The sequence below is a fragment of the Oncorhynchus masou genome, chromosome 24, assembly GCF_036934945.1.
Source record: "Oncorhynchus masou masou isolate Uvic2021 chromosome 24, UVic_Omas_1.1, whole genome shotgun sequence".
Classification (NCBI taxonomy): Eukaryota; Metazoa; Chordata; class Actinopteri; order Salmoniformes; family Salmonidae; genus Oncorhynchus; species Oncorhynchus masou.
The window spans coordinates 45,122,195-45,148,554 of NC_088235.1; the positions used below are offsets into that span (position 1 = coordinate 45,122,195).

Below are 26,360 nucleotides of genomic sequence, written 5' to 3' on the forward strand. Positions count from 1 at the left end.
TAACTACAATTATTTTCTTACCTTCAAGGCTATTGCTAGCTGCAGTATTTTAATAGTTATCTAGCTATAATTAGTAAGTTGTTATAGTTAGCTGCGTGTCTGCCGTTGAGCATGTTCAACCTATGTTAGCAGTTGAGTTGGCTACCAAAATAAACAACTTACAATGAGCTGCCCAACTAACGTTAGTATAACTTATTGACTCTGACCAACGTGTTGTCATATCATTTCACTCAAGTTTCCAGAACTGGGCATCCCTTCATTCTGGTGAACACTGCCTCATCACTGGTCTCATTGGATTTTCAAAGTATTTCACAGCATTCTACAGGTGAAGTGTACCAGGATATCGCTAAGTGATGTACTGTCAGATGTTTATAATGTATTTGAATTCATGCAGTAACATACACTATCTCTCTCTCTCAGAAATAATGCTGATATCTGGAACTCATGTCGAACGTCTATGAAGAGAGAGCCACAATGATAGCCGCAGGGGAATTGCAGTCGTTTGGCCCATTTGGCCGTGAGCACTGCAAGAACCACCCAAACGCTGTGAACCTGCAGCTCCGGCAGTTGCAGCCAGCCTCTGAGCTATGGTCCTCAGATGGAGCAGCCGGTCTGGTGGGCTCCCTCCAGGAGGTCACTCTACAGGAGAAGAAGAGGGTAAGACTGGGGGGGGGGGACTCTTGGTCATCTTCTTTCAGATTTACAGGGTGCTACTGATAAATATGTATAGCTATATCTGGGATAAATAACATGTTTGTCAGATAGCTTTGTTTTGGTTCAAGTAAGAGCTCCTTACTTGGCTTATGGTTTCAGGTGCATACTTTTCTTTAAAGCGCTTTCTCTTGTGTGCTGGATCTGTTTGATACATAAGCCGAGTAAGGAGATTGTTTTCACTATTGTGTGTCTGTTTGCAGGAATGCTGGTTGCTGAGAAAGGGTTCCAGTGTGGACAGTGATGAGATGGAGTATGATGAGGAGCTCTATGCAGCAGGAAACATGGTCATATGGAGCAAAGGGAGCAAGAGTCAAGCCTCCCATGTCTATAAAGCTTTTACCGTGGACAGTCCAGTACAACAGGTAATCCTGTTCCAGATCAAACTAAACATGTCATATTAAACATACATGCATACCTACATACTCTGTGTGTACATTATATGGCATGTCTGTTGTCATCGTCAACATTAAGATATTAGTCAGCTTATCAATAAATACTTATTTTTCAGGATGTATATCCAGTAATATCTCTCTCCCTCCCTTTTCAGGCATTATGGTGTAACTTTGGTATTCCACAAAAGAAGAAAGATGGTAAGTAGGCCGATGCCACATCCTCATCGTCACAATTTATTTCCATTAAATTCTAGAGCTCATTGATGTACACAACCAGTCAAAAGTTTGGACACACCTACTCATTCAACGTCGTTTCCTTATATTGACTTTTTTTTTTTGTATAATAATAGCGAAGACATCAAAATAACATATGGAATCATGTAGCAACCAAAAAGTGTTAAACAAATCAACATATATTTGAGATTTTTCAAAGTAGCCACCCTTTGCCTCTATGACAGCTTTGCACACTCAACCAGCTTTACCTGGAATGCTTTTCCAACAGTCTTGAAGGAGTTCCCACATATGATGAGCACTTGTTGGCTGCTTTTCCTTCACTTTGCTGTCCAATTCATCCCAAACCATCTTAATTGGGTTGAGGTCGGGTGATTGTGGAGGCCAGGTCACCTGATGCATTACTCGCCTTCTTGGTGAAATAGCCCTTACACAGCCTCGGTGGAAACCACACATGCGGAGATAATCCGTTAACCTACTCTGCGTCACACAAAATCTATAATTTGGCCTCATCAGACCAAATGACAGATTTCCACCGGTCTAATGTCCATTGCTCGTGTTTCTTGGCCCAAGCTAGTCTCTTCTTATTGGTGTCCTTTAGTATTGGCTTCTTTGCAGCAATTGGACCATGAAGGCCTGATTCACACAGTCCCCTCTGAACAGTTGATGTTGGGATGTGTCTCTTACTTGAACTCTGAAGCATTTATTTGGGCTGCAATTTCTGAGTCTGGTAACTCGAATGAACTTATCCTCTGCAGCAGAAGTAACTCTGGGTCTTCTGCGGGCTCTTGAATGAGTAGGTGTGTCCAAACTTTTGACTTGTACTGTATATTTAAAACATTTCATTTTTTTATGTCTCAGTAATGTTGTGAAGAGGTTAATTTACTCTATTGTATTCCAGAGCAGGAGATTTTGGAGAAGACTGTGTGTATTGTCCAGAGCAGCTGTGTGAATGTGCACAGTGTGACAGGGAAGGACTTTATCTCCCCTCTACCCTTTCAGGTGAGTTCCTCATCACTGATTGGTATGCTGTTACATTGTCTAAAATGTGTGCTATCATCGCTGGATGATCTGTCATTTGACGTTTCATGGTGTTCATTACGTGTTGAATTTGGTGATGTACTACTTGTGATGAAATGTGACTTACTTTGAACATTTGTTAGAAAAATCCTTATTTGGACATTTTGAAAAAATATGTCTCCCAGACCTGGCTGTTTTAATTTCCTTGTTAGAATCCCTTAAGGAGAACCAGCAGATATAGACAGTAATTATTGTTGCTTACACAGTTATTGATATTCTCCAGGACCAGTCCACTGTCTTTTTAACCAATGGTAATGGGGGATTTGGCTCACTGACAGCTGACAAGAGGCTTCAGATTACAATGAAAAACACCACCATGCGATTAACTGCCTCTGCATTTATGTGTGATTCTTTTTCACATCGAAGTCCACTTGATATGATTTGAATTTGGTTTTGTTTTCCTGGTGATTTGCGGGAAAAACACTGCGTCAGTCTTTTATGTTGCTTCTTGGTTACGTTGCTTCTTGGTAGCTAATTTAGCTGATGTTGATTGGGTCCACATTTACAGACCAGATTTGTATTGGTGGATGCATTAAAAAAATAAAATAATTTGTAACCAGTTCAGTTGTATTTGATAAGACATGACTCACTAGCCGCTGTCAGACTCCACCAGTATTCTACTGTAAATAGGGACATGTTTCTTATCCAACGAGTTACAATGAAAATGCAAACTGCCTGTTTCTTTAGTGAGCCATTCAAGTGTTGACAAATCATGTTTATCAAATTTTTCTTCAACATCACCTTGATAGAATTTCATGAAATTAAGTCCAAGAGTCCTGTGACTCTTGTTTTTTACAGGTCTCTAATCTGTGGCCTACTAAGTTTGGTCTGCTGTTAGAACGCAAACACTCTGCACCTGATGCTTCTCAGAGTCCTCCCAGGTACACAGCAGAAACCTGTAATGCACACACCCTGCTGTTTCTGATATATTTTGGTTCATGCTAGTGTGTCAGTAGCGGTTGTTTTGAACATACCACTGTTTGTTTCTCTGTTTTCAGGGAACCTCTTCCCACAGTATTCAGCATGCTCCACCCTCTGGATGAGATTGCCCCAGTGGTGTGCAGGCCTACAGGTGAGACTCTCAAACACGCATACATAGAAATTGTCACAATTTGTTTGACATTGTGTTTACTAAGAGCACGACGGAAACCACCATACAAATATACTATAATGGATGTTGAAGCCAGCATATTGTTGGCCCTCTTGCACTCCTTGGCTGCCCTGTTAGCTGACTACCGGTACCTTAATTGCTGGCCCCATTATGGCTTGTTAATTGCTCATCTCCTGTGTCTCTGGCAGGTCTGTTCGAGGCTGCACGTGTGCAGTACGTCTCTGACAGCACCATGAAAATTGTCTTCTCCAACTGCGAGCCCTCCATAGTCATGACATACGACACCGTGCAGTGCATACACTCTGTGTGGGCGCTACGCAAAGTCACTCCAGATGTAAGATAACATGCAATAACAACACTGTTATTACTGTTCCATTACTGGTTCTTCAGTGGTAGAAAATGTAATGTTTATGACATCAATGGAATTGGTAAATGATTCTCATCATAGCAAGAGTGATGACTCAAAGGCCTATCTACGACCCCTAAGGGTGGATTTAAATTGGTCCGACTTGGGCCAGGGATAATTACAAAATGACACATTGGTTTCCTTACACCAGTGGTTCCCAAACTTTTTATATTCCCGTACCCTTTCAAACATTCAACCTCCAGCTGCATACCCCTTCTAGCACCAGGGTCAGGGCACTCTCAAATGTATTTTTTTTGCCATCATTTTAACCTGCCACACACTATACGATACATTTATTAAACATAATAATGAGTGTGAGTTTGTCACAACTCTGCTCGTGGGAAGTGACAAACAGCTCTTACAGGACCAGGGCACAAATACAGTTGAAGTTGGATGTTTACATACACCTTAGCCAAATACATTTAAACTCAGTTTTTCACAATTCCTGACATTTTAATCCTAGTAAAATTTCCCTGTTTTAGGTCAGTTAGCACCGCCACTTTATTTTAAGAATGTGAAATGTCAGAATAGTAGAGAGAGTGATTTATTTTTTTCATCACATTCCCAGTGGGTCAGAAGTTTACATCCACTCAATTAGTATTTGGTAGCATTGCCTTTAAAATGTTTAACTTGCGTCAAACGTTTCGGGTAGCTTCCACAAGCTTCTAGGATTGAGGTCAGGGCTTTGTGATGGCCACTCCAATATCTTGACTTTGTTGTCCTTAAAGCCATTTTGCCACAACTTTGGAAGTATGCTCGGGGTCATTGTCCATTTGGAAGACCCATTTGTGCCCAAGCTTTAACTTCCTGACTGATGTCTTGAGATGTTGCTTCAATATATCCACATCATTTTCCTCCCTCATGATGCCATCTATTTTGTGAAGTGCACTAGTCCCTCCTGCAGCAAAGCACCGCCACAACATGATGCTGCCACCCCCATGCTTCACGGTTGGGTTGGTGTTCTTTGGCTTGCAAGCCTCCACCTTTTTCCCTCCAAACATAATGATGGTCATTATGGCCAAACAGGTCTATTTTTGTTTCATCAGACCAGAGGACATTTCTCCAAAAAGTACAGTCGTTGTCCCCATGTGCAGTTGCAAACCGTAGTCTGGCTTTTTTATGGCTGTTTTAGAGCAGTGGCTTCTTCCTTGATGAGCGGCCTTTCAGGTTTTGTTGATATAGGACTTGTTTTACTGTGTATATAGATACCTTTGTACCTGTTTCCTCCAACATCTTCACAAGGTCCTTTGCTGCTGTTCTAGGATTGATTTGCACTTATCGCACCAAAGTACGTTAATCTCCAGGAGACACAACACGTCTCCTTCCTGAGCGGTATGACGGCTGCCTGGTCCCATGGTGTTTATACTTGTGTTGAACAGATGAACGTGTTACCTTCAGGTGTTTGGAAATTGCTCCCAAGGATGAACCAGACTTGTGGAGGTCTACAATTTTTTTTCTGAGGTTTTGGCTGATTTCTTTTGATTTTCCCAGGATGTCAAGCAAAGAAGCACTGAGTTTGAAGGAAGGCCTTGAAATACATCCACAAGTACACCTCCAATTGACTCAAATTATGTCAATCAGAAGCTTCTAAAGCCATGAAATCATATTCTGGAATTTTCCAAGCTATTTAGTGTATGTAAACTTCTGACCCACTGGAATTGTGATACAGTGAAATAATCTGTCTGTAAACAATTCTTGGAAAAATGTGTCATGCACAAAGTAGATGTCTTAACCGACTTGCCTAACTATAGCCCCTTCTTATTAATGGGATGTTGCTTTTATACTCGTCTTACTACTTGAAAGTCATCTTAATTCTCGCTCAAAAAACTCCCGAGGCTTATTTTTCAAATTGGCATGTTTTGTTTCTAAATGTCTGCGCAAGCATGGAGGTTTCATTGAGGCACTACTCACAATTCAAGTAAACCCCAAATCAATGTAGTAATCATATTTTTGCCTCTTCGATGGTCGAACGTCCCTGTCTGTTCGGTGCTTTACCGTGTAAGGGGGCAGTAGCTCTTTGGCTGCATCAGATTCACAACTGCATGTGTCCATGTTAGCTGGGCTAACAACAAATTTAGAATTACTGATGCTAGCATTGGATGTGTGGTCGTGGAAGCAGAAGAACTTGTCGTTGACAGGTGCAGGTGTAGTACTGCAGGTAGTAGCAGTTCTACCAGTGGAGCTGTTGTGTGTCTTTATGGATGTGGGCCTTATGTTTTTTTTCACCATTTATCAATTTTTGAGCAAATAGAATGATCAGCAGCTACGTTTGGCTACATACGGACCGTTAGTGGAATTTCCGCAAGAGAGTAACGGTTGCTGTGATTGGATGTTAATTATTTGACTAGGCTACCTGTATTTGACATTGTGTTGTTATTTTGCTAAACACTAGATGGTTTAATTTTTATTTCTGGCAGTGAAACGAGGCTAGTCAGGTGAGGGGGGGCAACAAACCCAAATGTATAGCTCCATTGGAAAATATAAATGGACTGTTTGAAATTGTGACAAAAATCCTAATAATGAAAATAATATTTTTAATTTTTACTTTCACCTCCAATTAAAACACACTAATTCCCCTAACCTCAATGATTTGAGATGCTGACATGAATTGACCAGGTGGATGACCTCTTGCAAAGTAGTCACACATTTTTGTCTTAAACATTATTAGGCTACACAGCACACTCTGGATTGGGAGTAATAGATTAAGAGCTCAGACACAGAGATTGTGTTTTCTGGCCGCGTGTATTTAGCACCTCTGAACCCAATTTAGCGAACCAAGTGAGCACCGATTTAACATTTTATAATCACGTGAAAAAAGTTGGCAGCCATACGTCGACAGCGAGTAGTCCCTAAAACAAAGCACGATGAGTGATTGGCAGACGAACGCTAGATCCACGTTCGTGTGTGAGCCTTAAGTACTCTGAAAGCCAGCCTATGGAACAACCACCCTGGTCTCCCCTATTTACTGTTTAAGTTGTTGGAAGATCAACAAAAGTAAAAATGTGTCAATATTTGACACTCAGTCTAATCATGGAGTATAACATCATAGATGGATTTAAGGTGAGCATTTTTGTCCAATAAATGACTTGCATGTATACATGATTTTGTTTAGTTATTTTGACAAAGGAAACCAACCGGACCAAATGGGGGTAAAAAATACAATGTAACAAATATTCCAACTCTGACCCAAACTATAGCAACCAAACTGTGTGACAATGGCACCCGGACCCCGCCCCTTTTTGTTTGCGCACCATCGGGAGGACCACGTCAGACTGATCTAAATTGCTAGTTTGATCGTTGTTGTATCTGGGGGGGTTGGAACAGAATCTGTTGCTTGTATATCATTTGAGTTTAACCTTTCACCTTTAACTCTGTCCCACAGGAGCAGTCCACAGTGCTGAAGTGTCCGGAGCAGGTAGACACGCCCCAAGGCCTGATGCCGCCCAGCTTTCTGACCACACACCTGAGGAACGTCTCCAGGATGGACTCGCCTGGTTCACCCTTTCATTGCCACGCCCTGCACAACCAAAACAGGATGACCTCATCACCAGGCCTCCACTCACGGACACATTCACCCAGCATCTCCAGCATGGCTGCACTCAGGTGAGTTTATACCAGGCGTCTTCAGTTGTGGTTCTGGAACGCTACAGAGTGCAGGCTTTGAGTCAAATACACAAAGAGGATGTAAATACAGTAAACAGGATCTCTGCCGTCCCACAGGGTTATACACAGTTTCCGTCAAACATTCACCCTCAAAAGCTCATGACTCATTTACAACCACCACACTATGGACCATAACCAACCATTCTTCTGCGCTCTTCTGACCCGTCTGTAGCCGGTCCCACTCCCCTGGCATGGCGGCACCCTCCTTTTCGGTCGCGGCACGGTTTAACATGTCGTACCACTCATCGTCCCCCAGAGGGCACAGCTTCTTGCCCTCGCCCAACAGCACGGCCAACGAGTCTGTGCTGGTCCCGGAGATGGAGCCCATAGTGCCTGACCTATGCATCGAGCAGCTGTGGAGTGAGACTGCTTCCTCCCACAGGTCAGTGTCCGACATTCACAAATCCTGCTCTGTGGTCTAGTTGGTTGAACCACTGCTAGTTTATAATTAGAGCTGGGAATTGCCAGGGACCCGACGATACGATAGCACGATACTTAGGTGATGATACAATATGTATTGCGATTTTCACTATTGCATATGTATTGAAATTCGATATTGCGATTTGATTTTTCAAACATGTTGCTCACTATATACAGTTGAAGTTGGAAGTTTACATGCACTTAGGTTGGAGTCATTAAACTCGATTTTCAACCACTCTACAAATTTCATGTTAACAAACTATAGTTTTGGCAAGTCGGTTAGGACATCTACTTCGTGCATGGCACAAGTACTTTTTCCAACAATTGTTTACAGACAGATTAATTCACTATCACAATTCCAGTGGGTCAGAAGTTGACATACACTAAGTTGACTGTGCCTTTAAACAGCTTGGAAAATTCCAGAAAATGATGTCATGGTTTTAGAAGCTTCTGATATGCTAATTGACGTCAATTAGAGGTGTACCTGTGGATGTATTTCAAGGCCTACCTTCAAGCGCGGTGCCTCTCTGCTTGACATCAAGGGAAAATCAAAAGCCATGACCTCAGAAAAACCATTGTAGACCTCCACAAGTCTGGTTCATCCTTTGGAGCAATTTCCAAATGCCTTAAGGTACCACGTTCACCTGTACAAACATTAATACGCAAGTATAAACACCATGCGACCACGCAGCCGTCATACCGCTCAGGAAGGAGACGCATTCTGTCTCCTAGAGATGAAGGTACTTTGGTGCGAAAAGTGCAAATAAATCCCAGAACAGCAGCAAAGGACCTTGTGAAGATGCTGGAGAAAACAGGTACCAAAGTATCTATATCCACAGTAAAACGAGTCCTATATCGACATACAGTGGGACAAAAAAGTATTTAGTCAGCCACCAATTGTGCAAGTTCTCCCACTTAAAAAGATGAGAGGCCTGTAATTTTCATCATAGGTACACTTCAACTATGACAGACAAAATGAGAAAAAAAATTCCAGAAAATCACATTGTAGGATTTTTAATTAATTAATTTGCAAATTATGGTGGAAAATAAGTATTTGGTCAATAACAAAAGTTTAACACCATCCCAACTGTGTAGCACGGGGGTGGCAGCATCAGGTTGTGGGGGTGCTTTGCTGCAGGAGGGACTGGTGCACTTCACAAAATAGATGGCATCATGAGGGAGGAAAATTATGTGGATATATTGAAGCAACATCTCAAGACATCAGTCATGAAGTTAAAGCTTGGTTGCAAATGGGTCTTCCAAATGGACACTGACCCTAAGTATACTTCCAAAGTTGTGGCAAAATGGCTTAAGGACAACAGTCATGGCTTAAGGCCTACAAACCTGACTCAGTTACACCAGCTCTGTCAGGAGGAATGGGCCAAAATTCACCCAACTTATTGTGGGAAGCTTGTGGAAGGCTACCTGAAACATTTGACCCAAGTTAAACATTTTTAAAGGCAATGCTACCAAATACTAATTGAGTGTATGTAAACTTCTGACCCACTGGGAATGTGATGATTTCTTTTTATCACTCTCTCTACTATTATTCTGACATTTCACATTCTTAAAATAAAGTGGTGATCCTAACTTACCTAAGACAGGGAATTCTTACTAGGATTAAATGTCAGGAATTGTGTAACTGAGTTTAAATGTATTTGGCTAAGGTGTATGTAAACTTGTGACTTCAACTGTATCTGCTGCAGAGAGACGAGCGCATGAAAATATGAGTTTTGATCAGTCTTGGAAATAAAAGAGCTGAAAACATTTTGGCTCACTATTTGTAAAGAAGAGGAAGAACAAGCTCTAGCATGAAAAATACCAGATTTTTATTTTGAAGTCATATATATATATATATATATATATATATCTCATACATACATACATAATAATTTGCGGAAAATAAATAAATAATGTTAATCACTATGTCAGACACGGCTGATCTTTCCATGTCACTGTGTTTTTGGGGTTGGGCTATATTATGATAACGTTATCTATTGTCGATGATTGATTGCCATTGTCGAAGATGACAATTGTGATGCAACAATGGTTTAGCCTATTTGAACTTGACTGACTGATGCAGTAAAGAACGGAGTCTTGCATTGCACAGCAGGGAAGCACAGAAGTGACGTTCTCAGTAATTTGCCTATTCCTGTTTGCTATAGCCCATTTAAATAAATATGTTCTATAAAGAACGCAAGAGCGGAATGTAGGCCAGACAGAGCAGAGAATTCCACCAAAGCAGCACAAAATGTCCAGAAAATATTGTTTGTCTTTCTCTGTCAGAAGCATGGGCCTCAGGCTATATATAGCCTTATAGCGTAAACATTTTCATTGGTTTTTATAATGGACCCTCCTTAACTATCTTGTCAAGTTGTTTAAAAAAACGTAGCCCATGTTCCCTTCTCTCTCCATTTGATACTTTAGTAATGTGACTTTGGGCTATAGGCTATGCTTTCATTGTTTTATGCATGTCTTTCTCCTGCTCAAACAATGAACGTAACAGAGTTCCATGTCAAAAAGTTGTTTGAATAGCATAAAAACGTAAGGTAGTCAGGATAATAACAATGAAAGGGATAAAATCGTATCAACAGCCTATGAATGACAGTTTCATCAAGTTAGAAATGTTCTATGCGGGCCCGGGAAAAGATTTCCTCCATGTCAAGTTGAAAACCAAATGGCCAATAACCTATCCTCCTCCTAGGCCTATCATAAAAGCTTTAAGACACGTTAAAGTTATGAACAGTAGCATATTTCCCAAATAGTCTAGCCTGAGAAGGTGTTGTGCTGAAGTTGACTCTTTAAAAAATAACAAGAATGAAAGTGTTTAGCCTAGGCATAGGTTATTCTCAATCACAGCTTTGAGAGGGAGGACAAACAGTATTATTCATTCACCTTTATTTTCAGGCATGTAAGGCAATTATTATCCAGTTTTGAAGACGGTAGACTCCATGATCTATAACCTAATCAGACTGTCACAACTCCATCATGTGCGGCCATAATGGGGGTCGGCCAATAGGGGCCGATAACATTTTAAATCACAATGTTTTATGTGCTGAATAAATGTACATACATATACACAGCAAATATCCATTTGACAAGGTGAAGATTAAAAATCATTGAACAATAAATATATGGCTGTTGTAAGAAGGTCTATATAAATAAATGTTTTTTGATTACATCAGCTGATATCTCAAAGTGCTGTACAGAAACCCAGCCTAAAACCCCAAACAGCATGCAATGCAGGTGTAGAAGCAGGTTATGGTGTTTAAAGGTGATGCTGTGTGTCTGAGAGAGAGGTTAACAACACTCTGCTTCTACAGGGAGATGAGCTGCCAGGCCTCTAAGGTGTTCATCACCTCTGACTTGTGTGAGAACAAGTACCTGTGCTTCCTCGTGGAGTCCCACCAACAGCTCAGGTCGGGGAACACGTATCTTATCTTTGTAGCTTTCAGTGTCCTGTCTTTCTCGGTCTCAGTCAATCACTCTCTCTCACATGTTGATTTGTTTATCTTCACAGATGTGTAAAATTCATTGAGAGCAACAATCCTTCCCAGCTTATCTTTGCATCTGTTGCCACTATCCCTGCAAAAGACGCAGCACCATTGCAGGTAGAGTCAATTTGACTAATTGCTTTGCGTTTCCCTTAGCGGTGGCAACAATTCTACGTCTCTCAGGACCCAATTGAGCTATTTTAGGCTAGATCTTAATCCTCTACTAATCAAAAGCATACTGTACTTTAAATGATGGTCAAGGTCCTATCTTATTGACTGATTTATTCTGCATGTGTAAAATGGTGTGTTGCTGTGTCCATACAGTGTATTCAGAAAGTATACAGACCCCTTGACTTTTTCCACATTTTGTTACCTCACAGCCTTATTCTAAAATGTATTAAATAGTTTCCTTCCCCCTCAATCTACACACACTACCCCATAATGACCAAAAAAATTGTTTTTAGATTTTTTTGCAAATGCATAAAATTAAAAAGATCTGAAATATCACATTTACGTAAGTATTCAGACCCTTTACTCAGTACTTTGTTGACACAGCTTTTGGCAGTGATTAAAGCATCAATTCATCTTGGGTTTTGATGCTGCAAGCTTGGTACACCTTTATTTGGGGAGTTTGTCCCATTCTTCTCTGCGAATCCTCTCAAACTCTGTCAGGTTGGATGGGGAGCGTCGCTGCACAGCTATTTTCAGGTCTCAAGAGATGTTCGATCTTGTTAAAGTCCGAGCTCTGGCTGGGCCACACAAGGAAATTGAGACTTGAAGCCACTCCTGCGTTGTCTTGGCTATGTGCTTAGAGTTGTTGTCCTGTTGGAAGGTGAATCTTCGTCCCAGTCTGAGTTCCTGAGCACCCTGGAGCAGGTTTTCATCAAGGATCTCTCTGTACTTTTCTCAGTTCATCTTTCCCTTGATCCTGACTAGTCTCCCAGTCTCTGCCACTGAAAAACATTCCCACAGCATGATGCTGCCACAACCATGCTTCACAGTAGGGATGGTTCCAGGTTTCCTCCAGATTTGACGCTTGATATCCAGCCCAAAGAGTTCAATCTTGGTTTTATCAGACCAGATGGAGTGCTGCAGAGATGGGAGAACCTTCCAGAAGGAAAACCATCTCCACAGAGGAACTCTGGAGCTCTGTCAGTGACCATCAGGTTCTTGGTCACCTCCCTGACCAAGGCCCTTCTCCCCTGATTGCTCTGAGTCTTAGTTCCAAACTTTTTCCATTTAAGAATGGAGGCCACTGTGTTCTTGTGGACCTTCAATGCTGCAGACGTACCCTTCGCTAGATCTTTGCCTCGACACAATCCTGTGAGTCTCATAGCAAAGGGTCTGAAATACTAACTTAAATAAGGTATTTTAATTTTTTATACTTTTGCAAAAAATTATATACACTTGTTTTCGCTTTGTCATTAGGGGATTGTGTGTGTATATTGATAAAACATTTTTTAAATACATTTTAGAATAAGGCTGTAATGTACTGTAGTGTACTGTTATTACATGATTATATCATTGGTTTGGTCTCATCTCAAACTGTTATTTTTCCTCTCAGGATATAGATGCCATGCTAGTTCTAGAAGCCAATGGAAGCTTGGTTCTGTACACTGGAGTGACAAGGGTAACTTGAAAGTAGTGCTCACACTGTTTAAATGTGTTTGTTGGTGATGCAAGTTCAAATGGTAAAATGTGTTCTGTCCACAGGTGAGCAAGGTGTTTGTTCCTGGCCTCCTGTCTCCCACCTTCAGCCTGTCCAACCACGTAACCCACCTTAGTACCCCCATGGACAGTGTGAGCACTCCCGCCAAGGCCACAGGGAGACACATAGGAAGACTAGAGGAGGTACCACTGACACCTGAGACGGGTGTATATCTATTGGGTTGGTTATTAGAATAAGTGCAATTGCAATGAATGCATCAAAATAATTAATCTGCTGTCATGGAAATTAAGTCAGATTGCTATGACTGAGTATAACTTACCACCAAACTGAAAGCAGGTAGTTACTGGTAATGGAAATGGTGCAATCTCAATATGAATTACAGTGAAGAACTGCTGTCCCTCTGAAGTCCCTCCATTGATAGTAGAGTGAAGCTGCAGTATTAGTCTGCAGTAGACCAGCCAGTAACTAATGGAGACTATATTATGGATCCTGATCAATACTCTAATTAGATTTAAACTTCAGACTGTGTGACGTCTGTTTTTTAAGGAAATAGATTGGGAGAAACGAACAGTAGATGAATCAATTTAATATATGTTGCATTCATTGCAGAATTGCTTTAGAAGGTAGAGCTGAAGTGTATGGATTAGTTCCCCTAACTTGCCACAAATTATCTTGATTGTGTCTATTCATCCTGGGTAGCTGAGTTCTTCTTTGTCCCTCCTCCACTCCCTTCCTGTTGGCCAGGTGGCCATGCCCTCCCCTGTATCAGAGCTGAGGGGCTCCACCAAGCACCACGAAACCTCCTGGCTGGGCGACTACACCTTTCAACAGTCTGTACCCTACATCCACGCCCTCAGAGACCCCGTCAGCAGCAGAGTCACCCTGGTGTGTCTGGGGGTTGTGGGTGGTTGGGTGTGTGTGTGGGGGGAGGGGTCGGTGTGTGTGTGGGGGGGGGGTCGGTGGGTGGGTGGTTGTGTGTGTGTATTGTGGGGGGGGGGGTGGGTGGTTGGGTGTATGTGGGGGGTGGGTGGTTGGGTGCGTGTGTGGGGGGGGTCGGTGTGTGGTTGGGTGGGTGTGTGTGTGTGGGGGAGGTCGGGGTGTGTGTGGGGGTCGGTGGGTGGTTATGTGGGTCAGTGGTCGGTTGGGTGTGTGGGTGGTTGTGTGTGTGTGTGTGTATTGATATGAATGAAAGGTGGAGTTTATAATGAGTTTGAGTCTGGCTGGTTGGTATGTGAGTACTTAGACCTCCAGGGGTGAATGTTTTTTAAACAGACACGAATTGAACAGCTTAATTTGATGAATTGGAATGGAGAAAAGCTCAGCCTGTGTACAGAACTGAGCACCAGAGGCCTGTCAGTATGTTTACTGGGTCCAATAAGGTTACAATTCTCTTGGTGGACATCGCTACCTGCAGGGACAGTTTTGTCAAGACTGGTGAAGACATGCCGCTCAGCCAAGGGACCTTTTTCTCTCAGACCTGTCAGTCATTTTCAAGCCCTTTTGAAAAGATTTTAAATGTCAAAGTCCAACTGCATATGTTATGACGTCATATTGATTAGATTTTTTTTCATCCCTTGATGTCATCAATGTCAAATGATTTAATTGATCAAAGCTTTCAAGAGTTGGCTGAAAGGTAGCACCAATTTGTGGTGAATTCACCAATTTGTAAGTCGCTCTGGATAAGAGCGTCTGCTAAATGACTTAAATGTAAATGTAAATGTAATGTAGCGTGTAAACATTTCTAACTTATGGTGAAATGATCTATATCCCTATGATTCATATGTTTTTTTTTTGTAGGAGCTAAGCAACGGCACAATGCTGAGGATAACTATCCCTGAAATTGCTACCTCAGAGATGGGTAAGTTTTAACACAACAATGTGCAAAACCAATGTGTGTGACAAGATATTGTGTATTGGATTAGGTGTCTCACACAGCTGAGTCATCCAGTGTTGATGGCCTGAAAATTGGGTTTAAGTGCTTCCAGCCTCCCGCTGTCACATTGACGTAAACCTAAGGGGATCCCACCCCACTGTTCCTCGCTCGTACTTACACACTCGCCATTCCCCTACACACACTTGACATACCCCACCCACTCTCATTTCTCCTGGCATGCCACATAACGTACACACACAGAATGGAATGTATATAGTCACTATCTGGGTAAGCTACAGCATTACAAAGGCATCACCACAGCAGCTACTCCACGCTAGGCAGTTGTAGTTGCTGTTTGTTATGGTGGGATTCCCATGCCCTTATTCAGCCAAAGATTCGATTGGGCCCTGGAGTGTCGATTCTCCAGCTCATTTGGGGGGTGGGTGATCTGGAACATGTTGATGAGGGTGGGAAGGGGGAATAGATGAGAGAGAGATGATTCTGCTCCGTTCCTGCCCAATGACATGCTCTGTGGTGCTGGTATATAATGGAAGTCTGTGTTCAGGTAAATTATTGCTTAAGCATAAGACCATTTCTGTACCTGTCAGTAAGTGGATATATTAACCTTGGTTCCTTGCGTTTGTGCGTGAAGAGTCTGTGACAGTAATATCTAAAGATGGGTACTTTTTTTGTTGTAAATGACTTCATGTATGGCGACCTATACTGAAGCCATGCACGATTCACACGTCTTTCCGGTGGCGACATTTGAGCCTCTGCTGAAGCAGCCTTCTCCACCAGTACATGCATGTACTGTAAAACATGCTGTGGCTCATCTTTCTACCCAGCTGTAGATAAGTGTAATAGAGTATCATTTTACACTATAATTGAGGAAATGGAGCACTCGGGTGTACCGGTATTTGCCTTACAACCCTAATTGGCTTTTTGTGCGTTTTTTAAGGTCTTTGTTTAAACCATGAACTTTCGACTTTTTGACCCCACATCTTTTGTTTTGTGAAACCATTACTGATTACAGCGTAGTGTTGTTCCCAGTTCCCACATATTAGTGCCTAATTGATCCAAAAGCCAGGACTTCTCAGTCTAATGAAATGGCATTTCTCCTGCTCTGCCTTGACCTTTTGGAGTTTGTTGTCCAATTAGAGATTGCGGGTGGAGTTAATTACTTGTCTGATTGGGTGGACCTGGGAGAGGACACGGACACTAATCAGACTTTCATGTAATTTGATGTCAATGTAGGCACAATGAATATATGTACTGAACAAAAAATAAACACAACATGCAACAAGTTAATCAGTCACTTAAAATAAATTCATTTGGACCTAATCTATGGATTTCACATGACTGGGAATACAGATATGAATCTGTTGGTCACAGATGCCTTTAAAAATAAAAAGGGGTCATGGATTAGAAAAACAGCCGTATCTGGTGTGACCTCCATTTGCCTCATGCAGAATGACACATCTCCTTCGCGTAGAGTTGATTTTGGCCTGTGGAATGTTGTCCCACTCCTCTTCAATGGCTGTGTGAAGTTCCTGGATATTGGCGGGAACTGGAACATGCTGTCATACTTGTTGATTCAGAGCACCCCAAACAAGCTCTATGGGTGACATTTCTGGTGAGTATGCAGGCCATGGGAAGAACTGGGACATTTTCAGCTTCCAGGAATTGTGTATGGATCCTTGCGACATGAAGCCGTGCATGAACATGCTGAAACATGAGGCGATGGCGGCGGATGAATGGCACGACAATGGGCCTCAGGAACCTTGTTACGGTATCTCTGTTTGAAATTGCCATCGATAAAATACAATTGTGTTCGTTGTCCGTAGCTTATGCCTGCCCGCCCGCCCATACCATAACTCCACCATTGGGCACTCTGTTCACTACGTTGACATCTGCAAACCGCTCATTCACATGCCGCCGTACACATGGTCTGCGGTTGTGAGGCCAGTTGGACATACTGACAAATTCTCGAAAAGCGATGTTGGAGGAGACGGCTTATGGTAGAGAAATTAACATTACATTCTCTGGTAACGGCTCTGGTGGACATTCCTGCAGCCAGCATGCCAATTGCACATTCCTTCAAAACTTGAGACATCTGTTGTGTTGTTTGACAAACCGGCACATTTTCGAGTGGCCTTTTATGAAGCTCCTTTCTGTATTTGCAAACATTGCTGCACGAGACATTGCTCAAACATTGCTGCACGAGACGCGCACAAGGTGGTGGCAGAACACAGGGGAGTTCTCATAGAACGCCAGCAACAACCACAAAAAAGTATTGAGTGCATTTCACACTACTTTAGGATTCTAATAGGATTTTAAGGCTTGTATGTATGTCCTGCCTAAAATAATGTTTGTCATCGCAAATTAATTGCATTATACTTAAACACTTCAACCAGTAAAATGGCTCTTTGGCTGGCTTTTGCTACAGCCTATGTCAATGACCGTTAGCATTCTAGCTAAAAACTGCTGCATCCTAAAGTTATTTAACAAAGATCACAAACAAATACAGTCTTAGCGACTGTTAAAGAAAGAATCAAAACATAATTTGTAAGCGTGTGAGAACCCCAAAAATATGTTTTGAAGTAATAAAAAAGGTAAATCGAGGACATGTTGAATGGGCTCAGATGGTGATTACTTTCTCACTGCAGCCAAGAGTCGCGTGCATCTGTGCGTGACATCAGTGTGTTGTGAACTGTAAAGGGGTCAATCCACCCTAGCACAAGGTGGCTGCTGTTCAAGCTGCTTCTGGATATGCCACAGGTGTCCGGTGGCTGGATTGTCTTGGCTAAAGAGAAATGCTCACTAACAGGGATGTAAACAAATTTGTACACAACATTTGAGAGAAATAAGCCTTTTTTGCATATGGAACTTTTATGTGAAATGTTATTTCAACTCATGAAACATGGGACCAACACTTTACATGTTGCGTTTATTTTTTTCAGTGTAGATATTTTTTTTAACCACGCCACTTAAAAAAAAAAAAAAAAGTTTTACAAATCAGCACAAGTTTGATACATATAAATGTCAATTTTCTGTGTCAAATGGATGTAATTGTGCACCGTCTTACATATGCTTCCTCGTGTCCGTAGTGAGGAAGTGCCTCCAGGCGGTGCGCTTCATCCTGCCCAAGGAAACGGCCATGAAGGTGCTGATAAAGTGGTACAACATCTACAACGCCCCCGGGGGGCCCAGCGCACACCTGGAGTGGAACCTGTTTGTCACCTGCTTCATGACTCTCATGGGCTACAACACAGAGCGGTTGGGTTGGACACGCAACGTGAGTCGCCTTGGCAACGGTGCTGTCATCCCCAGGAGAGAGAGTGACTTAAAGTAGACAGTGCAGAGCCCGTGCAGGATAGTCACAGTGCAGGATAGTCACAGTGCAGGATAGTCACAGTGCAGGATAGTCACAGTGCAGGATAGTCACAGTGCAGGATAGTCACAGTGCAGGATAGTCACAGTGCAGGATAGTCACAGTGCAGGATAGTCACAGTGCAGGATAGTCTTACTGAATGTACAGTCTATACCCAAGTACATAGAAGTGCCTCAATCTAGGTCATACCGATGTCACCAAAGCCTGCACATCTCTGAAATCCAGACATAGAGACTAAGCCACAAATGGTAGGTTGGCAAGGCAACACAGGAAGGACCTATGTAGTTTATCAGATGGTTATTTGGTCTGTAGCCCTACCATGCTCTTGACCTTTGTTCCCCCCACAGCTCCATTTTGAAGTGCCCCTCTCTCCTGTGATTGCACCAAAGAAGGCCCGGCCTTCGGACACAGGGTCTGATGAGGTAGGTAGGGGTTACCCCCGTAGACCATGCTTTATGTGGAAAGCACAAGACTATTCATGTTACTCTCAAGCTCTGAATCCAGACAGAGGCTAAAAGGAGGTAGCGATGAGGTCAACTTATGAGTGAATTTGCTTTTCTGTCATGCATAATAAGAATTTCAGTAATATGTTGAATTCATATACAGACCACTACTTTGAAATGGTTGAAATCTGCTCCAAGTGCACTGTGATTTATAGATGTATAAAAAAACAAAAGTATTGAAGATTAGGGTTAGGTTGATAAATAACCTGTAGTCTTTATTTCCTTCATCCATTTGCCCTGTGCATTATAAATTCATGTAGAATGTTAGTGGTGTTGTGGAGGGAAAGTGGTGCTGTGCTGTAGCATGGAATCCTGGAAGGGGTCATGGCCCAGGGTTAAGGGTGCACAGTTGAACTGGGGAGGTGTCGTGTAGAGTTCACCCTCTGGCTGAGAGCTGTTACTTAAGAAAGGAAGTGCATGTTGGGAAGCTGCTGATTCAGACCAGGCACAAATATTGTTCCTTAATCCACTGACCTTTTTGTATGTGTGGCTTTGGGCCCTGTTTCTGTGTATGCATTTCATTTAAGTGTGAGTGTTTCTGTGTGGCTTTGTGCGTGTGTCTATGCATATAATCCACCAGGACTGGGACTACATGTGGTGCTCAGACTACCACAGACAAGTGGTGTTCAGGCATGGGTGTGGTGCTGTGAGTCTGGAGTCCACCGACACCTCTGGCTGTGAAGAGTCTCTGTCTTCCACCCCTGCCCTGCATCTGGACCCCTCTGCCCCACTCTTCCCCCACATCCCAGCCCTGTTCTACGTGCTGCACTTGCTCTATGAGGAGCTGAAGCTGGACGAGCTGCAGAGGAGCGGGGGGCGATCACTGGTGGGCCTTCTGCAACAGTTGGCCAGGTACTGGTGCTCTGTCTTCACAATCTAGGTTAACGCTCTTAAATAATCTTGGAAACCCATAAATTAAACCTTGCGTAATTGCGTCAGATGCTAAATTTGGTTCTGGGGAGATGAGAAAAGAAAATATGAGACTAGTGAAGGTCCCCCCCCTAAACGTAAACTCTCAGCCAAAGTATGCGCCAAATGTCCCCTCTCCCTCCAAAATTCAAGAGATGTGAAATCGTAGTTTGTCCAAATAATAATTGAAGAAATCTGCACACCAGAACCAAGTTCCTCGTTAGTTGTTCCATCCCACAGTCTATTGACGGACACCTGGACAACATCCTGTCCACAAGAGAATTACTTTCAAATGACTCCAGTTAAATGTTGTGGATTTATTATTGTCACTCGGATAGCGATGGCCATTCAGAGGCGAACTAAAGCGACAGGTCGCAGGTGCATCTTTTCAATTCAGAACGAACACAACAATTTCATGAAGCTGTTAAAAATTTAAATGGAGAAGCATGTCCGATGAGTCACTGCTCAATAAAACCTGATGAGTTTGGTCTCTCCTAAAACGTTAATATTACCAGGATAAGAAAATGGCATTTAAACGGTTTCAAGTGTGTCAGGTGGCCTCGTCAACAGTCCCATTTTACGTTTAAAAGAAGAGCTGAAGTGGGAGAATCAACTGGCGCTTGAATTGCTTAGTGCTTATTTGGCCTTGTTTTATTGTCCTGTTCATTTAGTATTACCAGGCTGGTTGACACAACAGTTGGTGTTTCAGCCAATTAATAATTGTATTCACTGTCATTGCCATACATACTGTACAAAGAGATACAGTAGCTAAAGCACAGACCAATCTGGCAACTCGGCTAGGCCTGTACCGTAATGACCTCACGACATCTAACCCAGCCTGAAACCCCCACGTTAGTACTAGAAGTTTACGTGGGTGTTCGCTTAGTCATAGTTCTGATTGGTTTATCTGCTTCATGTTGTGTTTAGCTGTCTGTGTAAGTGCTTCACGGTGAGGGTAGAGCAGGTTGGATATTAAAAGTATTGATTCAATGGCACAGGTTAGATTAACAGCTCCTCTTATGACCTGTTAATTGTTGTACTGTTTATTAAAAGGGATCTGCAGCTGGAGGAGTATATCGATCTGTACTGGCGAGATTACCCCTCATTCATCACCACGTTCAAGGAGTCCTGCATCATAGATCAGGGTAAGAGGCAAATCAACCTCTAAAGCATGTGTAGTCCTCTCTGCTCACATAGAAGAGAGGGCATGTCTACTACCACTTTGGCTTTTCATTTTCCTAATATTGATTGAAAGGATGGTCTGACTGTGTGAGAAGGACAGGTGTGTCTGTTGTCGCAGAGCCTGTTGTGACACTTTGAATGACAGTCTCTGTGGCCCCTCCCTCTCCTGCAGCTCAGATGGAGCAGATGCAGCGTCCATCCTTCCTGAGGGCGGAGCCTCCGTGTGTGTTCAGCTGGCTCAGCAGCTGTCTGAGGGGTGAGGAGGTAGCACCCTTCCCCTATCTGCCCGGCATCTGTGAGAGAACCAAACTACTGGTGCTGGTATGCTATCATCGTCTTATCTTTTCTATCTTTTCCTCATGATAAGGGCAATTGATGGAACCATCTATCGATAGGGTTATGTATATAAGGTGGGAGTTTTAGAGTTGGGTTGCGATATAGACATCTCCAATAGGGGGTGCCACAGACGAATGAAAACCGTACTAGGGAATTACTATTTACGTTGTCCTTGGTTTTGGTGTGAGGAAAGTAGATTTCCCACCACCTTGGTTAGCTACAGCATGTGTGCCCAGCTAGATGACCTCACCACCTGACTGACATGTTATGTAAATACACTATTGGACAACAAGTAATTTCTGAATATTTTGAGTGACCAATGGTTTGGGGGCCCTAGCCCCTGTGTTGCCAATGGTAATTTCTGTTCAAACATGATTTCCCAATTAAAAGGGGTCATCAAGCATCGACACACACACACACACACACACACACTTGCACGCACACACACACACTGCTTAAATGTCAAAGGGCTATGATATAGGGCTTCATGCCAATCAGAGAGAGGGGGAGAGAGAGAAAGGCATTTTGCCTATTCATAAAGACGAGGGATGTGCGTCTCTCCTTTCCTTCGATTTGGCAGGTATCTACATACAGTTGAAGTTGGAAGTTTACATACACTTAGGTTGGAGTCATTAACTCGTTTTTCAACCACTCCACAAATGTCTTGTTAACAAACTATATTTTTGGCAAGTCGGTTAGGACATGTACTTCGTGCATGACACAAGCCATTTTTCCACAGACACCTTTAACAGACACCTGTTAGTTGGGCTGATTGAGGTAGTATGTAAAGTGACTACATATATGACGACCAAAGAGAAACTGTAGCGTAAAAGAGGGGTTGGTGGGTAGCGGGACACAATGCAGATAGCCCGTTAGCCAATGTGCAGGAGCACTGGTTGGTCGGCCCAATTGAGGTAATATGTACATGACTATAGTTAAAGTAACTATGTATATATGATAAACAGAGTAGCAGCAGCGTAAAAAGTGGGGTTGGGTGGGGCACACAATGCAAACAGTCCGGGTAGCCATTTGATTACCTGTTCAGGAGTCTTATGACTTGGGGGTAAAAACTGTTGAGAAGCCTTTTTGTCCTAGACATGGCACTCCTGTACCGCTGGGGTGGCTGACTGGGGTGGCTGGGGTCTTTGACAATTTTTAGGGCCTTCCTCTGACACTGCCTGTTATATAGGTCCTGGATGGGAGGCAGCTTAGCCCCAGTGATGTACTGGGCCATACGTTCTACGCTCTGTAGTGCCTTGCGGTCAGAGGCCGAGCAATTGCCGTACCAGGCAGTGATGCAACCAGTCAGGAAGCTCTTGATGTTGCAGCTGTAGAACCTGTTGAGGATCTGAGGACCCATGCCAAATCTTTTTAGTTTCCTGAGGGGGAAAGTTTCACGATTGTCTTGGTGTGTTTGGACCATTCTAGTTTGTTGATGTGGACACCAAGTAAGTTGAACTTTCATCTGGACAAACAATAGTGCGCAAATATAAACACCATGGGACCACGCAGCCGCCATACCGCTCAGGAAGGAGACGCGTTCTGTCTCCTAGAGAAGAACACCGTCCCAAACGTGAAGCACGGGGGTGGCAGCATCATGTTGTGGGGGTGCTTTGCTGCAGGAGGGTAGGTGCACTTCACAAAATAGATGGCATCATGAGGTAGAAAAATTATGTAGATATATTAAATCAACATCTCAAGACATCAGTCAGGAAGTTAAACCTTCATCGCAAATGGGTCTTCCAAATGGACAATGACCCCAAGCATACTTCCAAAGTTGTTGCAAAATGGCTTAAGGACAACAAAGTCAAGGTATTGGAGTGGCCATCACAAAGAACTGACCTCAATCCTATAGAAATTTTGTGGGCAGAACTGGAAAAAGCGTGTATGAGCAAGGAGGCCTACAAACCTGACTCAGTTACACCATCTCTGTCAGGAGGAATGGGCCAAAATTCACCCAACTTATTGTGGGAAGCTTGTGGAAGGCTCCCTGAAATGGTTGACCCAAGTTAAGCAGGATTAAATGTCTGGAATTGTGAAAAACTGAGTTCAAATGTATTTGGCTAAGGTGTATGTAAACTTCTGACTTCAACTGTAAATGGTCTCAGAAACGATAGTTTTAGTTTGAAACGATTGATGTGAATCGAGACACTACATTTTTTGCACATCCATTTTAAATGTAATATCTGTTCCTGATGGAGCACATGAGCTGGGCCTCTGAGCTGGATCTGTCTGAGAGTACTTTTTTAGATGAGTGGCCCTCTGTTAGTTTTTGTGTGTGTGTGTTTTAATGGTATGTGTAGGCACCTGAGCTGAGCCATAGGGCAGACTAAGCATCTACCACCCCACTATCAGATTAGGGGTGGGGGCAATTTGTTTTTTTGTCAGTTCCACTTTTTTTATGTGAAATCACTATCACCCACTGATTAAGTTGTACATTTTGCAGATAAAAAAATGTTTTGAGCTAGTCCTGTCTATTTATCTTCAGACATTAGCAATGGCATTTATACAAATTAATATAATGCTACTTTGGATTTTACCCCCGTCTCAAAAGTGAATTGTTTAGACCGGTAGGAATTTGAGAGCTTATCGCACTCTGACCAATGAATGCAACCATGCACAGCTCACAAATATTATTGCTGTCCTTTATGAAATTACTCTGTTCATGTAAAAATGAACAAATACACCGACTGTTTAAAGCAAAACTTCCAAAACAATTTCTTATTGTGAACCTGAACAATGTACATTAAATCGGAATGTTCGAAAACCCCTATCAGAAGTTGATGTAAGTTTCATCCAGTCTGGTAGGTTACACAACAATTTTCTACAGCGCATTTGGTAACAATGACCCAGAAAATTACACTGAACAAAAATATAAACGCAACATGTAAAGTGTTGGTCCAATGTTTCATGAGCTGAAATAAAATAAAAGATCCCAGAAATGTTCTGTACACACTTAATTTCTCTCACATTTTGTGCACAAATTTGTTTATATCCCTGTTAGTGAGCATTTCTCCTTTGCCAATATAATCCATCCACCTGACAGGTGTTGCATATCAAGAAGCTGATTAAACAGCAGCAGCATTACACAGGTGCACCTTGTGCTGGAGACAATAAAATACCACTCTAAAATGTGCAGTTTCGTCACACAACACAATGCCACAGAGCTCAAGTTTTGAGGGAGCGTGCAATTTTAGGAATGTCCACCAGAGCTGTTGCCAGAGAATTCAATGTTCATTTCTCTACCATAAACCGCCTCCAACGTTGTTTTAGAACATTTGTCAGTACGTCCAACCGGCCTCACAACCGCATACCATACGTACGCATACATACGCCAGCCCAAGACCTCCACATCTGGCTTTTTCACCAGCAGGCATCGTCTGAGACCAGCCACCCGGACAGCTGATGAAACTGGATTTGCACTACCAAAGAATTTCTGAACAAACTGTCAGAAACCGTCTCAGGGAAGCTCATCTGCGTGCTCGTCATCCTCGCAAGGGTCTTGACCCAACTGCAGTTCAGTGTAATTTCTGACTTCACTGGGCAAATGCTCACCTTCAATGGCCACTGGCACACTGGAGAAGTGTGCCCTTCACGGATTAATTTTTGCTGATGTAAACGGTTTGCTGATGTAAACATTGAGCAGTGTGCCCCATGGTAGCGGTGTGGTTATGGTGTGTGCATGCATAAGCTACGGACAACTAACACAATTGCATTTTATCGACAGTGATACCTGAAGAGATCCTGAGGCCATTGTTGTGCCATTCATCCGCCGCCATCAACTCATGTTTCCTCATGCTTTGCCACATTTCTTGCAGTATTTTAGTGCCTTGTTGCAAACGGGATGCATGTTTTGGAGTTTTTTTATGTACAGGTTAGTATTGTGAAGTAACTACAATTTTGTTGATCCATCCTCTGTTTTCTCCCTTCACAGCCGTTAAACTCTAACTATTCTAAAGCCACCATTGGCCTCATGTCGAAATCCCTGAGTGGTTTCCTTCCTCTCTGGCAACTGCGTTAAGAAGGAGGCTTGTATATTTGTAGTGACTAGGTGTATTGATACACCATCCAAAGTGTAATTAATGATTAACTTCACCATACTCAAAGGGATATTCAATGTTTGCTTTTTTACGTTCCCCCTTCTACTAATAGGTGCCTATCTTTGCGAGGCATTGGAAAACTGTTCTGGTCATTGTGGCTAATCATCATCGGGCCGGCAGGGTAGCCTAGTGGTTAGAGCGTTGGTCTAGTAACCGGAAGGTTGCAAGTTCAAACCCCCGAGCTAACAAGGTACAAATCTGTCGTTCTGCCCCTGAACAGGCAGTTAACCCACTGTTCCTAGGCTGTCATTGAAAATAAGAATTTGTTCTTAACTGACTTGCCTAGTTAAATAAAGGTAAAATAAAAAAAATTAACTGCTTGACTCAGGGGCCTTATAGTCTTGTACCCCACACATACAATTATCTAACTACCAATAGGATATCACTAAATTGAATAAGAATAAGGGGTAAAAAAATATATGAAAAATACATGCAAAGGGGTTGAATACTTATTGACTGAAGACATTTCAGCTATTAATTTTTAATTAATATGGAAACATTTCTAAAAACATAATTTCACTTTGATATTGTGGCATACTGTGTAGGCCAGTGACGACAAAATCTAAATGTTTATTCATTTTAAATTCGGGCTGTTAACAACAAAATGTAGAAAAAGTCTAGGGGTGTTAATGCTTTCTGAAGGCACTGTACCTCACGAACAGCTGCCTCCTGCACTGTGCACAACTCTTGTGACTGTCATCCTTTGCATGCATAGAAGTCACCACACAGATGTATTTTTTGAATAAAACATGAGTAAAAAACAGTGAACCAGCAATTCCTAACATTTTTAATCGGTTTTCTGACCATGCATGCTTAATTTGGATTGGTTTGGGCTCCGGCCAGCCAGTTGACACACTTGTATGCGTGTTGGTGAATCGTTACGTCC

At 42.5% G+C, this 26,360-nt stretch overlaps 1 protein-coding gene across 1 annotated transcript in view; it reads left to right on the forward strand.

The window, feature by feature from the left end:
* The window catches only part of LOC135512246 (anaphase-promoting complex subunit 1-like), a 58,913-nt gene that overhangs the window by 523 nt on the left and 32,030 nt on the right, over positions 1-26,360 (forward strand). Inside the window, exons 2-22 of the mRNA XM_064934067.1 lie at positions 236-325; positions 421-657; positions 915-1,076; positions 1,262-1,304; positions 2,239-2,339; positions 3,216-3,298; positions 3,416-3,489; positions 3,717-3,862; positions 7,317-7,537; positions 7,770-7,979; positions 11,341-11,436; positions 11,538-11,628; positions 13,076-13,141; positions 13,225-13,362; positions 13,925-14,065; positions 14,978-15,038; positions 18,161-18,348; positions 18,792-18,866; positions 19,528-19,799; positions 20,910-21,001; positions 21,211-21,359. Coding sequence (XP_064790139.1) covers positions 445-657; positions 915-1,076; positions 1,262-1,304; positions 2,239-2,339; positions 3,216-3,298; positions 3,416-3,489; positions 3,717-3,862; positions 7,317-7,537; positions 7,770-7,979; positions 11,341-11,436; positions 11,538-11,628; positions 13,076-13,141; positions 13,225-13,362; positions 13,925-14,065; positions 14,978-15,038; positions 18,161-18,348; positions 18,792-18,866; positions 19,528-19,799; positions 20,910-21,001; positions 21,211-21,359 — 2,622 coding nt within the window. The 5' untranslated portion in view covers positions 236-325; positions 421-444. The remainder of the gene's footprint in view (positions 1-235; positions 326-420; positions 658-914; positions 1,077-1,261; positions 1,305-2,238; positions 2,340-3,215; positions 3,299-3,415; positions 3,490-3,716; positions 3,863-7,316; positions 7,538-7,769; positions 7,980-11,340; positions 11,437-11,537; positions 11,629-13,075; positions 13,142-13,224; positions 13,363-13,924; positions 14,066-14,977; positions 15,039-18,160; positions 18,349-18,791; positions 18,867-19,527; positions 19,800-20,909; positions 21,002-21,210; positions 21,360-26,360) is intronic.